This window comes from Lutra lutra, chromosome 6, assembly GCF_902655055.1.
Source record: "Lutra lutra chromosome 6, mLutLut1.2, whole genome shotgun sequence".
Lineage (NCBI taxonomy): Eukaryota > Metazoa > Chordata > Mammalia > Carnivora > Mustelidae > Lutra > Lutra lutra.
In genome coordinates this window covers 154194648-154216718 of record NC_062283.1, presented here as the reverse complement: position 1 = coordinate 154216718, position 22071 = coordinate 154194648, and the positions used below count along the sequence as shown (strand labels likewise).

The following is a 22071-nucleotide window of genomic DNA, read 5'->3' as shown; positions in this document are numbered from 1 at the left end:
AGATAGCTGACAGGCCAGCTCTGGCCTGAGGGCTGCGGTTGGCTAAGGCTGGGCGTGAGCCGTGGGCAGAATGAGAACGCATTTCAAGTTGGCAAGATAAAGACGTGATCTGGAGAGTCGATGGCACAGACCGACTTTGAACTCCTACCGGTGAGCTTCACAGCTCCAGCTTTCAGCGACTCTCCTGCTGTCGCTGAGGGGGACCGTTGGAGCCGCGCGCTCACCCGGGGCCAGGGGAGCGAACCAGCCGTGTGAGCTCTGTGCCTGGACACATGTCCATGGCAACCACGCCCCAAGACAAGAGGCCCGCAGCACCGTTCCTTCTGTGGACTCAGGATCAGGAGTTACCTGGGTGTGTCAAACGTTCTCCCAAAAGCCTGCGATTCCAGGCTACTCCCCACCCGCGTGGCTAAGTCTCCAGCAAGCTCATGCTCCCCAAGCTCCATGCGGAAGCCGCAAGCCCCTGGCTCTCGGAGCCCCACCCAGGCACCTGCACTCCTCTCTGGGGAACGGTGAGTGGGCTTCCCGATGGGTGCCGGCAGCCAAGGGCACGTGCAGGCAGCGATGCGCCCCTCTGTCCCCAACGCCCTGCCCGGAACAGCCCGTCACACAGAGCACAGATCATGGGCAGGCGGACGCCACTCCTAACCTCCCCTTTCCAAGTCCACAAAACCCTCTGTTCTGAGGCAGGTGCGGACTCTGGTAAGAAGCCTGGTGAGTGGAGCTCGTCAGCCCTGTCATCTGACCGTGTGGCCGGCTCCCGCCACCCACAATGTGCCCATCAGACCGCAGGTCTCACCCTGGGAGTGCACCTTACCTTCTGCAGGTTAAGGACCTCTTCCCCCAAAAAAGTAACTGAATGCCACCCCCAAGAGTCACAGAGAAGCTTTATTTTACCCTAGCAATCTGGGCTCTTAACATGTCACCAATTGGTGGGACTTCCCTGAACCTCCACTTAATTTATTTTCCCTTAAGTGATCTGGGCTACGTTCTTCCCAAAGACAGACCATCACCACGACCAAAGCAGGGAATTTCCCGCTCCTTGGCGGGAAACAGGTCCTTGGGTCCCTCAGTCAGCACTACTTCTAGGCAGCACGGCTGCATCTGTCCCAAGTCCCTCCAGTAAACGGGGACCTCAGAAGCCTGTGTTCAGGAGTTACCTAGTGAGAGGCACGGTGGTTCTGACGGGGGTCAGTGTGTGTGTTTCCCCACAATCCTGGCCCACCCTGTTCTCCCTCCCAGGTCCGCAGCAGGTTCCTGCCCTGGGATCCCTCCGAGGGGGCTTGCGTTTCATCAACAGACACATCAAGGCCCTCGTCTTTGGGGATTCTCGCCTCTGTGGGTTTGTGGTCTGGCACCTGCTATCATTTAAAACACTACTTGCAAACTTTTCTCAGAAGAACGTTATTTGAGAACTAGGCACGAGATCAAAGGACAAAGTCAAAGATTCAACTCAGAATCAGAAAACCTCCTGCAGAAATGCTAAAATACTGTTTTTTCTTTACTCATATTCTGCTGGTTAAATATCAGACAGTGCTCCAGCAAGACGACACGGCCTCCGATTAAAATACAGAAAACACAGAGATAAGATCACACGTCGCAGACAAGCTCCACAAAACCCTAGTCGCCACCACGAAGCACTTGCCAAGCGTCTGCTGGCCCTGTTGTAAGCCAGCTGCTGAGGGTTACAAACAAGGACACTTCCCAGCCTTCCAGAGCCTACAGTTGAGGCAGAGAAACCCATCTCTCCCATACAACACGAGCCACGTATGAGTGACGAAGACCTCCTCCAGCAAGAACAGTCTAGAAGGCCAGTTCTAGAAGGACCTTCCTTTGGCCTGCCACCCTTGGTGAGTCCTGACGCTCAACCCGAACCCGTCTCCACATTCAGATGTAAACATCCAGACGGAAGTCTCCCATCAGCTTTGGCTTATCACATTTCAGTCTCGGAAAATCTGAGACACACTTAAGAGCTTCACAAAAACAAACACATGCATTCAACTCCACATGAACGAGGCCCCAGGTAGGAGCCGAGGGAGACAGGAAACGGTGTGGTGTTTGCCTTCCCAGCGGAGGAGGCAGAAATGGGATGGGCACAGAGCCCTCTCTCCCACGCCCTCCTTCTCTGCCACCTCTGCTCTACCCTCTGCTCTTTGCTTTGATGCTGTAAGTTGAAGGGTCCTAGCTTTGCTTTTCAGGCCAGGAGCTAATCACGTGAATCCCAGACCATTCCACGATCACCCACGCCCACGGGTGTACGGGAGCCGTGGCTTCCATGACTCTGGCTTGCCCGTCAGAGACTACGAGCCACAGCGGTTAAGTTACAAGTCACCAGCGACCCAGAGGGGGGCCCAGGGCAGACCACATGCCACAGCTGCCTCTCTGGCTCTGCTGGGAGCTCCAGGGAGGGGGGGCAGAGGCACAGGGGGCTCTGCAAAGGGGGTGTCGCCCCAAGGGCCGCACCTGCACAACCACTCTGCTCAGTCAAGCAGGCTCTAGTCATGTCGGCAGAGTGATGGGCGCTGAAAGCAAACAGGGGGAAGAGCTCTGTCTCTCCCTCCAGGCGGGCCTTCATCTAGCAGAGGAGGAAGATCGTGAAAACCCCACGCAGGACCCGCAGCTTTCCCACTGAGGTCCCCACCACGAAAGCCTGCCTTGGGCCGCACTCCCCAACGACCAAGCCGGGTGCCAGAGTGAGGCCCGCACGTCTCTCTGGAAGAAGTCCCGCAACGGTTTCTTAACAAAGACAAACAAACAGCGTGCCACGGGCTCAGAAGGGGAGCGAACGCAGCACAAGACCCAGTGCTCGGTGGGGCTGGCAGCCGAGCGTTCCCTAACCTTTGCTTCGGCGACCGCGTGTCACACAGGCACGACTGCGCTATGGGGCCGAAGGTGAGGGGGCAGCGCAGACCCAGAGACGTGCTCCGTCCCGCAGAGAGCGTCCTCCAAAGGGCAAGACGGGCTGGGCGTGCCCACTGCGGAAGTGTTCGGTGTTTTCCAGGGGAGGGACACCGGACTCTATCCACGAGAGGACAGAGCCAGTCCAAGAGACCAAGTTTAAAACAAAGGATGAAGGTGAACACGAAGACAGAGGGAGGGGCCTGTCAGCACAGCAAAGGCCCAAGGAGGGCAGAGGGCGTGGCCTCCAGGCCTCACCAGAAGCCCCAGGGCGAGAGATGCCACCCGGCGCCTGCCGTGAACCGTACGGCCACGCTAAGTAAAATCTTCCAAATCCTTTCTACAGTTTCTCGTCTTCAGTGATTAAACTACGGAAGCTGAAAACCTACATGCCACACCAGGAGTTCCCGACGGCTCAGAGGCTACCAGCGCCTTGGAGGTTAAGGGCAGCTGTTCCCGCTCACACAACAGAGACCTGCCAGAAAGGGATGAAGAATGTGGTGTGCAGGAGCCAGGGTGAGGGGCCCTCACTGCGAGCGCCCCGTTCGGCTGGTGGGAACCACGGTCCCAGTGAAGGTGCCACTCAGGTGGCTGTGGGTCTGAACAAGAGAGACCGTAATAAAGTCGGGTCTTGCCTGAGGCCCTGGGGGATGGTCCACCCAGAAGCTGGCGCGGGCACGGACACGGACTACCCCTCCCACTCCAGGACTGCGCGCACAGCCCCCGTCTGAGACTCCCTGTCCACCACCGACCAAACTGTGCTCCCGTGTGCACACCGTGCCAGCGGTGCTGGTGTAAGGTCCGACTCACGGTGCACAATGACACCACCACAGCGAGGGCCCCCCAAGAACTGTTCGTCCAACAGATCCTGAGACATCCTCACAGCGGCAACGAAATGTGATGCTTACAACATGTCACTTTCTGGGGGTACAGCTGGAGTTTCAGAACAGCATCCTCCTTCCATCAACTCCTATTTCTTCCTTTTTATCCCCCATCAAAGACGACCAGCGCTCTCCGACGAGTGGTGATAAGCACCAGACAAGGTAGCTCTGAAGACGCCGCCAGGGCGCTCAGACAGTGCTCCCCTAATCCCTGGCACAGAAGAGAGAAATCCAGAACATTCTAAACACAGGGAGCCTTCCATCAGGAAGGAGGCTGGAGTCAGAGCCAGGAGGGGGACCCAGCACAGCAGAGAAACTGCTGAGCAGAGAGACTAGGAAGGCTAGGCTCTGCCGAAAAATCACGGAAGGGGAGTTAAAGTTACCGCCCTGCTCAAGGCGGGGTGGGGCAGGGGGAAGCCAAGGGCCTCTGAGAGCAGGCACCCATCTGGCCCAGCAGTAGCAGGGTGACAACGCCAATACCTCCTATCTTCTAGAGGCAGCTGGGGCTATAACCTAGTATTAACAACTTTACTAACCTACTAATAACTGAAAATTCACTTTTTAACATTGGTGTTGTTCCTACTCAATGCAAGCGGCCACCATCATCCTCAGTGCTGAAAGGCTGAGAGCTTTTCCTCGGAGATCAGGAAATGAAAGGATGTGCACTCTCGCCGTGTCTACTCAACACAGCACCGGAAGTCCCAGCCACAGCAATCAGGCAGGGAAAAGAAATAAAAGGCATCCAAACCGAAAGGAAGAAGTCAAACTATCACTGTCTTCAAATGACAAGCTACTGTATGTAGAAAACCCTTAAAACTCCACCAAAAAAATGGTTAGAACTAATAAATAAATCCAATAAAGTTGTAGGATACATCAATACATGAAATCTGTTGCATTTTTAAAGTCTTTAAAAAATTATTATCATTTTAGAGAGTTTATTTATCAGAGACAGAGCACAAGAGAGGGAGCAGCAGCAGAGGGAGAGTAGGCTCCCCGCTGAGCCAGGAGCCTGACGCAGGACTCGATCCCAGGACCCAAGGATCATGACCTGAGCACAGGCAGACGCCTAACTGACTAACTCACCCAGGGGCCCCAATCTGTTGCATTTCTATACACTAATAAGGAAACCAGAGAAATTAAGAGAACAATTCCATTTATAATCACATCAAAAAGAGTATGATATGTAGGAATACATTTGACCAGGAAAGTGAAAAACCTGCACCATGAAAACTATAGAACACTGATGAGGGAACCGTCCAAACCACCCAAAGCCGCCTACAGCTTCAGTGCGATCTCTGCAAGAATTCTTAGGGCACTTTTCATAGAAATAGAACAAACAACCCTAACATGTGTACAGAACCACAAAGGCTCTGAATAGCCAGAGAGTCCCGAGGAAGGACAGAGCTGGAGGCATCCAGCTCCCTGATTTCCAAACTAGATTACAAAGCCACAGTCATCAACACAGTACGGTATTAGAATAAAAACAGACCCAAAAATCAATGGAACAGAATAGAGAGCTCAAAAGCAAACCCTGCATATACGGTCAGTTAATTCCCACACTGATTTAGAAGGGCGTCATCAAAAAGGCAAAAGGGAACTGTGGCCAGGATGCGGAGAAAGGGGAGCCCTCCTGCTCTACTGGTGGGAATGCAAACTGGTGCAGCTACTCCGGAAAACAGCACGGAGGCTCCTCAAAAAACTAAAAATGGAACTACCATCCAGCAATCCCCCTTCTGGGCTGTATCTGAAGGAAGTTACGTCACTGTCTTCTGACAGACGTGAGCCCACGTTCGAGGCAGCCTTACTCCCAGCAGACATGATATGAAAACACCCTAAGTGTCCATCAACTGAGGAACACATTTAAAAAATGTGACGTATACAACAGTGCAGAATTACCAGCCGTAAGAAAAGAGAGTAAAATCTTGCCAGTGTGGTCGTGTGGATGGAACTTGAGGGCACTGGAGAAGGCACAGAGGGCCAGTGCTAACATGAGTAAGCCACGGCCGCGGTGCACAGCGTGGAGGCACAGGGGTGATACCGTGTTGCATACCTGGAAGTCGCTAAGAGCATAAATCTGGAGCTCACATCACAAGGAAAAGCATCCCGTCACTGTCCGTCCGACAGGTACTAGCTAGACTGGCTGTGGCTCAGTTCACAATACATACAGACACGAATCACTATGCGGAGCACCTCCGACTCACATAACGTGCGCCAATTACCCCTCAATTAAAAAAGAATTAGCATTAGACCAGCAATAACCCCAAATTCACTTTTTAAAATTGTGTCTTGCCAAAAGGAGGAAAAAAAGTCCCCTTCTAAAAATAACTTTCTTGACTGTAACGTAATGACTCTGTTCACACACACACCATCTGCACTGGATTTAACTGCGCTGCTCCAAGAATCAGCTCAAGGAGTAAACGTGGCACGGAGGAGCTCTGAGCTTAGATCGGAAGCTGTTTATAAATGAAATTTTTTTCTTCACTATAAAGACCGGTGAAAACTAATCAGTTAACTAGAATCTGTGGATAAAACTCATTACCATTATCCAATAGCATTTATAAAGCAAAGTCTTCAGTTTCCACAAACTACTGACCTGACCTTGGGTTTTCCTCTAGGAAACGGGTGGCCACAGCGCAGAGGAGCCCGGCTCAGCTGCCAATGGCTCGTTCATGAGATTCAAGGCATAAACACCCATGAGCGGCAACATCTGAATAAAAGTAACACAGGTGCGTAATCTCCATTACGGAACACTCCACAGGCAAGCCTCTGGTAGAAGACACACAGCGGGTGGGACGTGGCCCCGCCCCAAAGAGCGGTCACCAACGTCTGGAAGATGAGGCCCACAGACAAAACAGGCAGGACAGGATGTGTATGGGCCAAAATCACGAACATCAGAAAAAGGCGTCTTGTTTTCCTAAAGTTAGCGAGGCTTACAAGGGCTCACACCGACTATTCTGCTCACGTTACTAATTCTGAGACAGGATTAAGAACGACACAGTTCTGTTGTTCAGTGCTGGAATGAGGGGGCTCTTGTGGGCACGTGACTCAGCAGACACCAAGGTCTAGAGGGCCACTCTCCAGAAACACAGGCTCTGCAAGAGCTTCAATAACCTGGCAAGACCCTGGGCTCCGCTGTGTGACAGATAAAGCCAACCACGGCGTAAGAACACCTCGAATACATGAGCTTTCTTATCTTCTCTGTGGAACACCAACCAAAACTTAGAAACCACAACAGAAGAAAAGGCTGGCAAGAGCGCGGACCCTCTGGTCAGGCAGGGGTTGCCAGAACCGTGACAGTGCGTCAGGCCAGTACCTGTAGGTCCACAAGCTGCACCGTTGACTTTCCTTGGAGGCACAAGGCCTGAGCAATGAAAGCATGCAGATCCTCCAGGCAAAGAGTGTCCACCTGAAAGGGAGAAGAAAGAGAAGCAGCATGAACTTTGGGAAAAACACGACGCTCTGCACACAGGTCCAACAACTGAACACAGGCCCACACGGGGCAGGGGATGAGGCAGAGGCGGAGGTCAGTGGCCTCTTTGTCCAGAGCCCACAGCCCATAATGGCCAGGGCCAAGCTGGACAGGGCCCTGGTTGCTCCACAGCAAGCGGGGGAAGCTCTAGAATTCCTGGGAGGGGCCATGAGTCACAACCGAACCCAAGTCTTACAGCAACACAAGTGACTGCTCTGGGCACCAGATCCCAGAGCTGGCAACTCAGGGGTTTGCAGCGTGAGCTGGGATGATCAAAGCTGGGATAAACTTCCGCCTTCGCCAGCTCTGGTGAAACCTGCAGACTCAGATCCCAGGACCCCCACATGTGAGACCCTCTGCTCTTCTGTGGAATCAAGGAGTCCAACCAAAATGTGAGCAAGAACAAGGAGGGCAGGGATTTGGAGAGAGAGATGGGGAAACTCTGGGTCTCGAGAAAACGATGGGAATGACAGGGCCTGGGAGTACCATGGACAGCGGCTGCTCCAGGGGCCACCTCCTCCCAGGTTACCGGGTGGTGACTTTTCCGGATCAGCCACCAAATGCTGCCAGCAGAGAAAAGCTCTGCAGTTCCCTTGCTCAGCATTTCCACAGCCGTCGTTAAGAATACGAGAACCTCTTTCTACAGAGGAACACGTTCTGTGGCGAGTAGAGGCTTGAAGGGAAAAAAAAAAATCAGGATGACAACCGCAAACCCAAGGGTAAGAATTCTGATTCTTCTCAGGGATAAAAGTGGCTAATGTTTACTCCTGATAAACACGACCCCACCATAATCCACAAAGACAGTTTTCCAGGGACTCCTGCTCTCCCCAGCCAGGACCCGCTGCCCTCTCCAGGAAAAGCCAATTATTTCTGGCGTTGGTCACCTCCACCTGGCGCAAGGCAGCAACCCCGTGGCCACCCTGCCCTGTTCCATTCTGACGTACTTATTGCCTTTGTATAAAGGACAGCTGGAACTATTTCAGGGAATAACAAACAAGTCCACAGATGTGTAGTACTCATGACCAAGAGAAAAAGACCCCAGTCTACAGAAGCTAGACCAAGCAGAGAACACGTTTTTTAATCCCATTAAAGGCCCATCGCTCTCCGTGTAGACTGGTTTTGTGGGAATGTAATTCTACTTCTTGCCATTAGCGACTCTGGAAGAAGGGTGATTTTAAAGCACCAACTTAGAGAAGAGAGAGGCATCCCACAGACCGTCGCTCTCACAGGTGACCCACCTCTGCGGTGACAGATCGAAACCACAGAGGCGAGGGACACGGGCTCGTTGAGCATTTCACAGAAAGGACATTACTCTTTAAAGCACCTGCTCAACTAGAGATTATAAAAACTACGTAGCTCACTCTGATACAAACTCACCCTTCCTGAGAAAGTTCTCAGATAAGCCCTCAATAAAAAGTGTTATTGTTGACCTGGAGCCTAGGAGAGCACGTCCTCTCTCCACAGGTTCTGTTCCCCATGTCGCACAACGGAACGTCTAACTTAAGCGTAATCACAGAAAAGCAGACTTTTGTAGATTTACCTTTTTAGCCCTATGAGACCCTGAGAGAAATTCACCCTGTGAGTAATATGACAGTGCCTTTTTCATCTCAGAGAGGTCACTGATGTGTCCATTCACTGTTTTTCAGTTTCAAAAAGCTCCAACTCAAATATGCTCTTTAAGTCTGCCCCGTGCTGACTCACACCAGAGATTCTTAGTGAAGGTCATCATTACTGATGTCTGCGGGAAGCTGCTGTTTCGAGGTCTGGACACAGTCACCTGCACCAGTGACAAGCGCAGAGCCGTGAGGAGTGAGGAGTGACTGTCAGCAGGTACGACCCTCTGACTAGAAGACTAAGTCAAAATGTGTGTTCAAGGAATGGCTGTTCGTGTGCACAGACAACATGGAGAAGAAAACACACGTGTTTTTCTGGAGGAGAAACCTCAGCTCCAGGTTATCCACCATTCCCAACCCCCGCAACGGCCTCTCTCAGCCACAATGGATAGAAAATACTGACTGATACGTGCTTGAGTGTTTAGTAAATGATATCAAAAGAAAGGCAGCTTTACACTTAAAAATCCATCTTCTATTCAATTATATTGCTAAGTCTGGTACCAGTAACGAAAAGTTCTCCTCAAAACAGTGAAGCCTAAGCTGAAGTTTACACTGCGGCAATGCGAAACCCATCATGAAGCAATAAAACCTTGAAGTCATTTAGCCACATTTTTACAAAATGCAAAACGCAGAACTAGCTACAGACGGGCAGGGCTGAAAGAAAAGGACAATTCAGAAATGGAAAAGAACAATCAGTACGAAGCTCCTTGAAATTAATTCCACGATGAGAGTGAGTTTCTTAGACAAGCAATACTTCATAAAGTGAATTCAGGTCTGAAAAACAGTCACGTAGATCTCTATTCCAGGCAAATGAAAATTTGGTGTTTATGCCAAAGGAGCGCCAAGATCCACCACACAGAGAGGCCAGGGTAGAAGGCAGGACAGTTCAAAAGCATCGAGAGGACAGGAGGTCTAGACAGGCTGAAGAAGGAGAGATGTGAATGCAAAGGACTTTTTTTTTATTGTTGTGACAAATGTGAGACAAAAATCATTTAAAAAACAATAGAGCGAAGGAAAGGAAGTGGGAGGAAAGGGGCTGGAAGAGGAGTGGTCCGGCCCCTCTCTGCCGGAGGTGTCCGAACACTGCCCTGCGCACGGACAACTATTACAAAGACAAACACTCTCATGGGCCTTTGTAATTTTCACACGTAACCGAGGTGTAAAACTAATGAAACCGAAAGCGCCTAACTTGTTGAGGGACAGAAGTTAGGGCCTCGCGCAGCATTTGTCACGTGAGGCCTACAACCCCCGGGTGAGACAGGCAAGGAAGACACAGACCGTGACAATGACGGCCCCCGCGGACATTTTACTGGGCACGTCTGCGAAACACGCCTCATGCTTCCCACAACGCAATGCCCAAATAACCTCAGGAGGCACCCACTGCCTTGCCCTAGACTGGGGAGTGAAGGGAAATGCTCAGTAAACACTGCGAGAGCAGTGACCATGGAAGGCACCGGCCTCCTCACCACAACACCGGGGCCCTGGCAGGAGCAGCCCCCGGACGCCAGCGGCACCAGGGCAGGCAGCGCACGGCTCAGAGCATGCTTCTGCGCACGGGTCCCACGCGCCTCTGCCCCGTAGACGTGCGTCACGAGCCTCCTCTTCCGACACAGACAGGCGTCCAGCGAGTGTGGACAGGGAGCCCGTCCCAGTTCGACAGCTGCGAGGGGCAGGTCCTGGGCAGGAGGACTCGGGGATGGGCCCACGGCCAGGCCCCCGAGCGCCACACCGCACACAGGTGAGGGCAGGCGTGAGGCGCCGGTGCAGCACCGGGACAAGGGCTGCGGGTACCTGCACAAAGAGGTAGATCAAGAGGCAGCACAGCGCCTTGAAGGGGTTTTCCACTGCCTGCAGCTCTTCTCTGGAGGACGAGAGGTCAAAACAGCCGAGGAGGGCGTCCAAGCGCCGGCCCTGTACTCCTGGCTCCTGGTTCAGCCACAGTGATTTCAAATTAGGTGTGCCCCCTGGTTTAAAAAAAAGAAGAAGAAGCCCATTTACCATTATTCTTTGCACCAGCAAGTCATAAACACGCTTCTTGTAGAACTCCAATAAAAGAATAAAAGACCCTAACCCCGGCCCTTTCTGACATCCTTGGGCTTTGAGGCTAAGGGACGAGAGAGTGAGCAGGAACAAACAACCTGGGGGGAGAAACAACGCGCAAGGCCAGCAGGTCTGCACTCACGGAGAACACTCCTGTTCTAGGACCTATGTTTTGGGGGAAACTAGGGCTTCTTTCCTACGGTGCTGTGGCCTGCATTAGTAAGAATGCTTTCTGGAGTACGTTTAGAAGGTCCGGTCTCCGAGTGTGGGAAAGAACGCAGCCGTGGTGTGTTGCGGGTGCAAAGACCACCAGCTTATCCTGTCAGCTTGCTCTGATTCCTCCAGACCAGCGGTTTTCAAACTTCAAGGTAAAAAGAATCCACCGCAGAGACCGTTAACAAACACCATCTTCCTGGGTTCTGTGTGCAGAAAGCCTGCTTTACCAGGTATGATGCGGGAGTCTGCTCTGAGCAACCTGGAGGCTTGGGTGCGGGGCATCCGTGGGCCCCACGCTCAGAAAGCATGGCCCTAAAACTATCAAACAGCAGCACAATGTCGTAGCATTTAAGTTATTGGAGTCTAAAAAACAACCCTTACTCATTTCCTTAAATCCCAGCAAATGGCCCCAGGCATCTGGAAAAGAGCGGGGGTCTTGCCGGCATCTGCGAACACACGCAGGTCCCAGGCCGAGCCAGGGCCCCCTACAGGCAGCGGCTGTGACTTAGTCGGGTCACGAAGCTACAACACTGCGCCTCAAGAGCCAGGGCAGCTGAGGTCTAAATGTCCCACATCCACGACGGAAACAAAACCTAGGACCCAAATGGTCCAGAATTGAAGGACTCGATGAAGAAGCTCTCCTCTTTCTTGCATTCCTCACAGTATCATTTACTACTCTTGGCCATTATCTCCCACCACCGGAAGTGGAACAACCCAGCAAAGTGACCTGCGTTCCTGAAACGGCTGAAGTGTTACCTCAAAAAACTTGTTCATTAGTTATTTTGGAAAGAAAAAAAAATCATTTTTCTCTTGAAAGAAAGAAAATAGTGAAGACAATTGGCAAAAAACAATGTATGGCACCAGTTAATAAGACAGAGGTATTATTCCAAGATTATCGAGTCAGCCATGACTTCTTAGAAACATACTTTTCAGAAAATCATCTTGTAGGGTCAGCAAACTGTAGCCCATGGGCCAAATCCAGCTCACCGCCTGTTTTTGTAGGACCATAAACTCAGAATAGTTTTCACATGTTTAATAGATTTAAAAAACAAAAAACAAAAAACAAAAGAAAAATAGTATTTCACAATGCAAGAAAATCAAAGGAAATGCCAATTTCAATGTCCCTAAATAAAGTGTCACCACAACGGCACCGCACTTACTCCCCTGGGTGCTGTCTGTGGTCCCGCACAGTCCAAGTGCAGAGCCAGGCCACGGCAGCAGAGACCATGATGCCCCCAAAACCTAAAATACAGACATTTGCCAAGCCCTGATGGGAGATTAAGTGAGGAACGTCCCATTATCACAGCTATTTCAATAGTTGAAAAACATTTTTTCTAACTCTAAAAGTCATGCATTGTAAAAAAACTAAGGAAAATAAAGGCATAAGAAAAGAGTAACATTTACAATTCCACCACTCACGTAGAGCTGTGTTTGAAAATATAGCTTCTAGTCCTTTCCTCGATGCATACACAACATTTATGCATACAGCTGGGAGGCCAAGTCCCCAGCAGAGTGTGGGGACCGTCAGTGGAAACACTGTACCTTACATTTCATTTGCTCACACGTAGACTTTAAAACAGAAAAAATGAGATTCACAGGACATACTGAGAGTCAAGTATTTGTGGCAGCAATACACATGAGATGTCCTGAACAAACAGTGCCATGCCAGCGGCTGTCACTCTGGCCTTGATGTCACCTGGGAATTTGTTATAATTGCAAATTCGAGGAGCACCTGGGTGGCTCAGTCGGTGGGACATCCAACTCTTGGTTTCAGCTCCAGTCGTGATCTCATGCGGTGTGGAAGTGAGCCCTGCACTAAGCCCACACTGGGCTCCATGCTCAGCGGGGAGTCTGCTTGAATATTCTCTCCCTCTGCGCCCCCCTTTTGCTCTCATTCATGTGTGCGCGCGCGCGCGTGTGCACCCGCACGCACACGCTACATCCTAAGAAAAAGAAAAAAGAATTGCAAATTCTCAGGCCGCACCCCAGGCCTACTAATCTAACTCCAGGGGTTGGGGAGCAGCATCTGCTGTAACGTGCCCTCCAGGTGGTTCGGACACAGGCAGAGTTTGAATACCATTCTATATTCTTCCACAAAACAGCCAAGAAATCATTTACACAGAAAAGAAAAACTCGCAATGATAAAGAAATTGGTTCTTGAGGCCTAATGATAAAATAGATTACAGAAAACCACCAGTTTGAAAAACCATGTCCTCAAAAATCTCTAATTCAATCAGAGAATATTAATCCTAAATTCAATTAATAATTTATTTGGTCAAAAACTAGGTACTGAACACCTGTTTGCATATCAGTATAGGAGACAAGACACCTCAGCAGCCTTCTCCGGAAACCAAGGATCTTTGTCTCCAATACGAGACAACATATCCCGGGGCTGTGGTCCTTTGATGTCACGTGCAGCACTTGCTAGGCTGCATGGGACCCTGATGAGCCTCCATAATGGCCCTATTTATAAGGCTGGTTCTCGTCCTAAGTAGGGCCCAAGAGATTTACTTCTCGGTTGATAGATTTCATCATCTTAAGCCAGAAGATGTGAATTTCTTTGAAGGATCCTTTAGATTAGTTCTCCTCCATGGGGAAACTCACTCTAGATGAAGTGGTTTAAACACGTGATAACCCAAGAGGGCTGAGCCTACCTAACACAAAGGACACCACTCGTAATTTCAGTTTAAAAGAAACCTCTTTTGGGGCGCCTGCGTGGCTCATTCGGTTAAGCGTCTGCCTTCAGCTCAGGTCATGATCCCGGGGCACTGGGCTCCCTGCTCAGCGGGGAGTGTGCTTCTCCCTCTCTCTCTGCTGCTCCCCTGTTTGTGATCTCTCTGTCAAATAAATAAATAAAATCTTAAAAAAAAACTAAAACTAAATAAAAGAAACGTATTTTGATCATGACCAGAAGGCGGATCAGCCCGGAGCTCCTCCCCACCACACACACACACACACACACCACCACACACACCCTTGCTCCTAGGGATAAATAAAACTATGCCAGCAAGGATGGCTCCTCCTCGACCTCCCCCAGAGCTCCAGGGGCCGCTGAGATATTTCAAAGAGCCAAAGACCTAAACAATCGATCTCATCTCTAGGCCACCAATAGCATCACATCTAGAACACATCAGCTTCAAAAACCAAATCACATAACTTGGTAAAGGACTGTGTGAACAGATGGACAGGAAAGCCTAGGATCCTTCCGAGGGACCTGAGCCCACAGAGGAAGGAGCAGAGGGGCAGGGAAGGAAGTCACTTCCGTGAACGCCAACTCTGAAGACCTTCTGCAGAGCCACCTGGACGGTCTGCCCGGCAGAGGGCTGCTGCCTGCACCCCATGAGTCACAAGGCAGTAGCGGCACATCTGTTTGTGCTGTTACAGCGGCAGTAGCGGCACATCTGTTTGTGCTGTTACAGCAACAGAAGCAAGTGAATGAGGAGACTCCTGCGACTGTGGCAGCTCTGCACGCTTTTCATACAGAAATACGTATCTCAGCAGAGTCATCTTACGATTATCTCCCTGGCACACGGCTGCGGAGAAAAACCCCATGTCTGTCTGGCTTGAGTCCACTGTCAGGACGGGACTGGTCAGAGTCTCGAAATTAACGTGCACGTAGCTCACGACTGGAGTTTACCTGTGAAAGCGTTCGTTGGTACGTTTGATTTAAATGAAGGTTTACTTAGCATTCCCTGCTCAGTAGAGCATTCCTGACCAAAAGAAAACAAAGTTAAAAACCCTGACAACCGCCACTTGCAAACTGGCTGGGTGAACTTCAAGAGCCTATTTATAATAAGAAAAAAAAAACAGAATTCATTCAGATATGGACAGCGCAGAATGCATTAGTATATGAATGTCTCAACAAACTAAGCTCGGAGTATACGTGGACGAAATGTCTCACTTCGTGCAAAATGACACGGTCACGCCACCCCTACCTACTGCATTCAAAATGCAGCGCATGTGGCTCTAAGTCAACTGTTGGCCTGGGACTCAAATGTGTATTTGTAACACAGTTAACTGGAAACTCTTTAGGGGCGCCTGGTGGCTCCATCGGTGAAGGCCTGCCTTCGGCTCAGGTCATGATCCCAGTGTCCTGGGATCGGGTCCCTCACCGGGCTCGCTGCTCAGCGGGCCCTGCTTCTCCCTCTGCTTGCGCGCCCTCTCTCTCTCTGCCTCTCTCTCTGACAGAAACCTAAGTCTTAAAAAAAAAAAAACCTCCAAATTATTTTTACAGATGGAAGGAAAACCGGCATTGAGGTTCTGACGCCGTTTCTCCTGACCCACGACGTGGGGCGGCCGGGTCAGGACGCAGGCGGTCCCGTCACCATGTCGCTCCGGGGCGAGCGTCCGCGCAGCTGGACAGCCGCCGGGGACCTCAGTGGACCCGCCAGACACCGCGAGGACAAGACCTTCCAGAGCCGCACACAGACGCTCGCCACGCAGAACGGGGCTGACAGTCCGGCCGGCCACGGCGCGCCCTTCCGGGAAACCTGTGGCCCACCTCACCTCAGGCCCGAGGCCGTCTCCGGAGGCGGCCGGCGGGATTCCGGTGAGCCGAGCAAACGCCCGCGCAGCGAGGACACACGACGCTCACGGATCCCTGAACCCGCGGCGGGAAAACACACGCAGGTACTCACAGGGCGCGGGCGCCGCGCGAGGCCGAGCCGGGCGCGCTGCTGAGGGCGACGAGCCGAGGCTGCGGAGGGAGAACACGCCTCGGCTCCGCGCCAACCAGCAGCCCCGCCCGACTCTGGGGAAGCAAACGCTCCTCCAGTCGCTCCTCCAGTCGCCGGCCTGGGGCCCGGTCCGAGGCTCAGGCCACCACATGCGGCGCGCCGGAAGCGAGGGAGGAGGAAGACGCGGCCGCGGGTGCGCGCCTCGAGGGCCCTCCCAGGGCTGCGTCCGCGGAGAGGAAGCGCCGGCAGAAAGCCCTTGTCGCAGGGGTGCGGTGAGGCGAGTGAGTGGAGGACACACGGTGCCACCGCGGAACACGTGGGACCCACGCCCACAACCTGCAGCAAAACACGCCACCGACGAGACCGACCTCTCCTCCGCGCCCGCTCGGTTCCCCTCTTCCTCCCCCCTGATTTCCAGCTACTCTCTGCACTTTTTCTGCTCCCCGTCTTTCCCGTCCATTTCGCGGAAACGTGAGGTTTCTGTCTCCACACGTCTACTACTGAGGAAAGCCAGCTAACCCGAACGCGCCGCTGAAGAACGCTCTGGCCGCTCCAGCGGGAGCCCCACCGGTAACAGCGGCGAGGACACCTACCCGCTCCCGACTCTCGGGCCAGACCTGTGTCCTGCGGTGACGCCCCTCCCCCGACAGGACCACTGGCCTCACTGGGGAACGACGGTTCCCGTCGCACAAGGGCTTGTCGCGCCCGGGGCAGAGGCACCTGCCCACGTCCGATCTCCCGAGACAGGTGCAGGGACAGCGCCAGTCAGCGGGGCCGCAGTCTCCAAGCACGTGCTGCCGCAGCGGCGGGACACGCCCGTGACACCGATGGGCGCGGTCTGTCTTAAGTTTACTTTAAAACCCTTTGGCGGGGCGCCTGGGTGGCTCAGTGGGTTGAGCCTCTGCCTTCGGCTCAGGTCACGATCCCAGGGTCCTGGGGTCGAGCCCCGCATCGGGCTCTCGGCTCAGCGGGGAGCCTGCTTCCCCCTCTCCCTGCCTGCCTCTCTGCCTGCTTGTGATCTCTGTCTGTCAATAAATAAATAAAATCTTTAAAAAATAAATAAAACCATTCGGCATTTTCTCCTCACGGATACAGGAAAGTATTTAAGTATTAAAATCCTGTCATCTTCGTACCCTTACAAACATGAGCACAAACAGTCCTTCGTGTCAACGATCTGCCCCGACAGCTCGGGGTCACACTCCAGGTCCCCAGCAGAAGGCGGCCCCGCCCGCCACGCAAGCTCTTCGGCGGCTGAGCGCTGCGGTGCGGCCCGCGGGGCCCCACACAGAACCTTCACAGCTCCAGCAGGGCCAAGGGCGACGCTTGCCTGAGCCCCAGAAGTGGTCTCTGTGGTCACGATATGGCTTCCAGAGTTTATGAAAACGTTTTGGGGAGCGACCTTTCGAACTAACTTGTAACAGAATGAAGCCAAATACGCTCTTTAATTCAAACCATGACGAAAACTGTAAGAATCCCTCCACGTGTTTTTGGAAAGATACAATAAGATAGAAATCACTTACATAATAAAACATGGAAAAATTATTTTGGCTAGCCTTAAAAAATATCTCTAGCTGTATAAGCAGATGTTAATTCATCTTCATTTGTTTTTTTGATAAATACCTTTTTGGTTTGAGTATATCACCAGCTGAGAGAATAAGGAAATATTCCCTATAGTAACTTTCCTCACCTTCCTTCCCAACACGATTCCATTTTTAAGAAAATTATTTTGCAGTCCTCACACCCTTATTTGGTAAACTACAGACCTGTGTGCTGGGAACAACAGTGGCATGGGAGAATTTAACGCATACAAAAATGGAATATCAAAGTTTTAGAAAAGTATTTGTCCACTGAAACAATGGCAAGAACACTAAAAATAACCCCTCACCACCCTCCTCTTCTTTAACCTGCCTTCATGTACAACTCTATCCCCCACTCAAATTCTTGACTCTTTTCAGGCACTCAGAACTTGCAGGAAGAAGGGACTTCAGCTAATTTTTAGGTGAACTTTGCTTTTCATTCCCTCCCATTTAGGTTTTAAGATAACACTCATGAAGAGAAAACTTATTTTTCCAGCTAAAATGACTTTCCTTTGTCTTCCCTTTCCAGTTCACCAACAAACTTCCGGCAGGAGGAAGGAGAGCTGGTTCAAGCAGGACATTAGAATCCCTGTTAATGCAGCACATATTTACTGAGCGACGCCCAGCTCAGGGGATCTGCTGTGGGATCAGGCAGCAACAGGCCTGGGCCCACAGCCGTGCTCCCCTTGGTGTGTCTTGCTGTCCACTGATGTCGACCTTGTATAAGAGTCAGGGCAGACAGAGGCAGAGCAGACCAGCCCAGGGTCCATCTGTGGAACGAAGGTCCACTCCTCTGTTTTAGAACATTATTAGACAGACACACTCCTTGCGGGTCCAGGGTTGACATGAAAATCAGTGTATGTGCAGTTCCGGAAAAATCTGTTTCTACAGTGGATCCATTACTGGACTTGTATCATCTGGTGAACAAATGAGTGATTTCGTTAACCCAAACCGTCTGTACCTGGAATGTTCATCTGCAGAGGCCTGACGAGGTCCGGGTGCCTCAGCGGGTTCCCAGAGTACACGAACCACTCCTTGACGGTGGGGCAGGGGCTGGCACCATCTGAGTGAAGACAGCAGGGTCAGGAGAAGTGCATGAGTATCAACACTGGTCACCAGGCTAACACGCTAGCAGACCCAGCTCCACTGGGGACCAATTTCAAGTTGGTGAATACAATGAGTTCTCACATCCAAGGTCACTAAGACAGAGCCCAGGCATCCAACAGTTGGTCCCCTACCCTCTGATCTCACTTCAACAAGAGCATTAAGCTCTGGGGTGGGGAGATGGCAGGACCACCTGGGTCTGTAAACAATAATGGGGACAGAGGTCACCACACCTAGATGGTCCCCGCGGCGTGCTGCCTCCTGGGTCCTCACACTGCTCCACGCAACACTTAGGGAAAACTGGGAGTAGCACAGTTCTTTCTAGTCTTTAATTCACTGTTTTGTGTAACTATCAAGACTATTATTACACTAGACAATTTAAAAAGCTAGTAGGAATAATCTAGAACAAAGGCATTTCTGTATGTTGGACTGTTAGCTGCTATGAAAAATTCAGTCTGTCTTCCGTTCTAGCTTATTCCGTGAGCAAAGCCAGAAGGTAGCTTTCCTACTCGACATGCTCACCTACCTTGGGGTCACCAGGCTGCTGTCTTTCCAGCACTCAAACCCCATGCTTCCCCTCCCCAGGGCGCTCAGGACCACCCCTGGCCCTTTGGGACTTGGCTTCTTGCCTCACACGGGCCCAGCCCTGCTCAGACCACCTTCAGACTCACCCCATCCACGGCATTCTCCATGCAAGTGCCAGCTTGTTGGTTTTTGCTTTTTTACAATGAAAACTGGACCAGGACACTGGTCCTAACGGAAGATCCCACAACAGCAGCCCCTGTGCCAGCAGAAGGGTGCAGACGTGGGAGCACGCCGAGCCTCCAGCTCCCACCCCACTGCATGCTGCCGGCCCCAGCACCCCCAGCTGCACCTGCACACGGTGACCCGAAGGATTCCCGAGTCTCGGGCCCATCACCCCCCAGGGATGTGTGCTGTCGGGCTGGGTCCCCAGGGAAGCCGGCTCTGGCTCACACCCTCAAACTCACCGTGCCTTTTCTCACCTCCTCGGCCCATGTCCACCACACCCCCACTCTAGGCCCGCTTCTCTCCTCACCCAGACTTCTGTCCTGTCTGCCACAGCACTTTGGCCAACACTGCACACGCCTCCGCAACCCCCCTCACTGCCACCCAACTGAGCTCTTGAGACCTCGTCACAGTCCTTAGTCCCAGCACGACGCCCAGGGCAGATGCCTGTTAATGCAAAGTTTAATGAACACATTCAACTTAAATTTCACAAACACAAAAAGAAAGAAAGAACTCTGAGAAGTGTTCTTGTAGTTGTTAAAAACAACCCCCCCCCAACTCTCTATGTAACCCTCTTGGCCTAGGTATTCATTACACTAAAAAGCAGTCAACTGAGTGGATGTTTCAGGTCACTGTTTCTGAAAGGAGCGCACCCACGCCCAGAGACAGACCTCACTAGGCTCAATATCTCACAGACAAGAGCTCTCCACCAGCCTGCTGGATGTCTTTTTGGAAAATTATCAAAACATTTACAAAACCACATTTTATACCATCTTTCAACTGAAACCATTCTAACCCTCCAAACCCCAGGGCTTGGGGTTGTCCTCTCAGAGCTTTAACATTGAAGAACGCAGGAAGAAGGCACGGCCATCATTTATCGGACAACGCTTACTAGGGAATCTACCTGGAGAAGTCAGTTTTGGACAAACGTTCCCAGGGAAATGCCACACACTAGTCAGCTACCCAGCTACAACCCAGGAAGAAAGAGCCGCTCTCGAAAACCAGCTCACCAGGCTCCATACTCCCCAGATCTGCACAAACCAGGCCGAAGGGCAGATGGACACCACAGTCCTACTTCTCCAAATTTCCATCACCACAGACAGCAGATTCGTTCTTTTCTTCATAATTTACACCAGTGAGGGGTAAGTCCATATTAACTACAGTTTCTCCTAATTAACAAAAGAACAAAAGCTTTTGCTTTTCAGGTGAATGACTTAATTCCCATGAGTCTCAGTGACCACACCACGCAGCCAGAGACCAAGAGTACTCCGGCTGCTTAAAAGGCAGTACCTAACAGCTACGGACAGACAGAGGCGTGAACAGGAAAACCCATAACCCTTACCACATTAGAAATTGACCAGCCAGAGGATGAAAGGTACAACAGACCTGCTGATAGGAACTGTTACTCCTTGAATGAAATTTTATCTGAAACTATGGGCAAGGATGCAGGAAATGACAGCGATACAGACGAGTGTTTTCTCAGGAGGGGCAGGGCAGGTAGAGGTGAGAGGTCATTAAGCAGCATCTGCGGGTTCTCCCGTGCCCTGCCCTCCCCTTAGTGAGCTGCCCGGCAACAGGAGCTCCCTCAGTGTGCCCTCCCCTCCTTCCTCTCCCATAAGAGGGTAAGAGGGCAGCGCACAGTGGCTAGAAAATGTGTCAGCATTTACAAAGAATAAGCTTTATATGATGACTTTTCCAAACCTAAATATTCAGACGGCAGCATTTTCACTTTTAATCCAAATTATCCCTCCTACAGACACAAACTTCCCAGTCCTTCAAAACCCAGAGCCAGGAGCAAAGTGTTACCCGAGATCCTCTTAAAATAAACAGATATTGATGAAAAATCCTAGAGGTTAGCCTATTCTCTGGGGTACCACATAATTTCAAAGGTTTTTCCATAAAACTCCTCAAAGAAAACAAGAGGCAATAAACTCTTGGATACTGGTCTGAGCAATATTGTTTTTGGATTCATCTCCTGAAGCAACAAAAGCAAAGGCAAAAAAGCAAAAATAAACTATTGGGACTTCAACAAACTAAAAAGCTTCTGCCCTAGGGCACCTGGGTGGCTCAGTTGATTAAAACATCTGCCTTCAGCTCAGGTCGTGATCCCAGGATCAAGCCCTGCATTGGGCTCCCTGCTCAACGGGGAGACTGCTTCTCCCTCTGCCCCTCCCCCCGCCGCCGGCTTGTGCTCTCTCTCTCTCAAATAAATAAATGAATAAATCTTTAAATAAATAAATAAAAAGCTTCTGCCCAGCAAAGAAAATCATCACTATAACCAAGGGAATGGAAAAAATTTGCAAATGACATATCCAATAAGGATTAGTATCCAAAGTATATAAAGAACTTCTACAACTCAACATCAAAAAACCAAACAATCTGATTAAAAAATGGGCAGAGAACCTGAAGAGACATTTCTCCAGAGAAGACATCCAGATGGCCAATAGACACGTGAAAAGATGTTCAACACCACTCATCATCAGAGAAATGAAATCAAAACCACAGTGAGATCTCCCCTCGCATTGTCAGAATGGCTAAAATTAACAACACAGGAAACAACAGGTGTTTGTGAGGACTCGGAGAAAGAGGAGCCCTTGTGCACTGTTGGTGGGAATGCAAGCTGGTGTGGCCACTCTGGAGAACAGCACGGAGGGTCCTCACAAAATTACAAGTAGAACAACCATGTGATACAGTAATTTCATTTCTGGGCATTTACCCAAAGAAAATGAAAACACAAATTTGAAAAGATCTATGAACCTCTGTTTGCTGCAGCATTATTTATAACAGCCAAGATACGGCAAGAGCCCAAGTGTCCACTGACTGATGGACGGACAAAGAGCTGGTGCGTGC

General features: G+C 51.1%; 1 protein-coding gene across 8 annotated transcripts in view; it reads right to left on the bottom strand.

Annotated features, from left to right (window-relative positions):
• FAM120B (family with sequence similarity 120B) overlaps nt 1-22071 on the bottom strand; it is an 89535-nt gene that overhangs the window by 41635 nt on the left and 25829 nt on the right. For all 8 annotated transcript variants that reach the window (XM_047735241.1, XM_047735244.1, XM_047735243.1 and 5 more), the window contains 3 exons: nt 18332-18433; nt 10653-10825; nt 7093-7185 (listed from right to left, as the gene is read on the bottom strand). In XM_047735241.1, coding sequence (XP_047591197.1) covers nt 7093-7185; nt 10653-10825; nt 18332-18433 — 368 coding nt within the window. The remainder of the gene's footprint in view (nt 1-7092; nt 7186-10652; nt 10826-18331; nt 18434-22071) is intronic.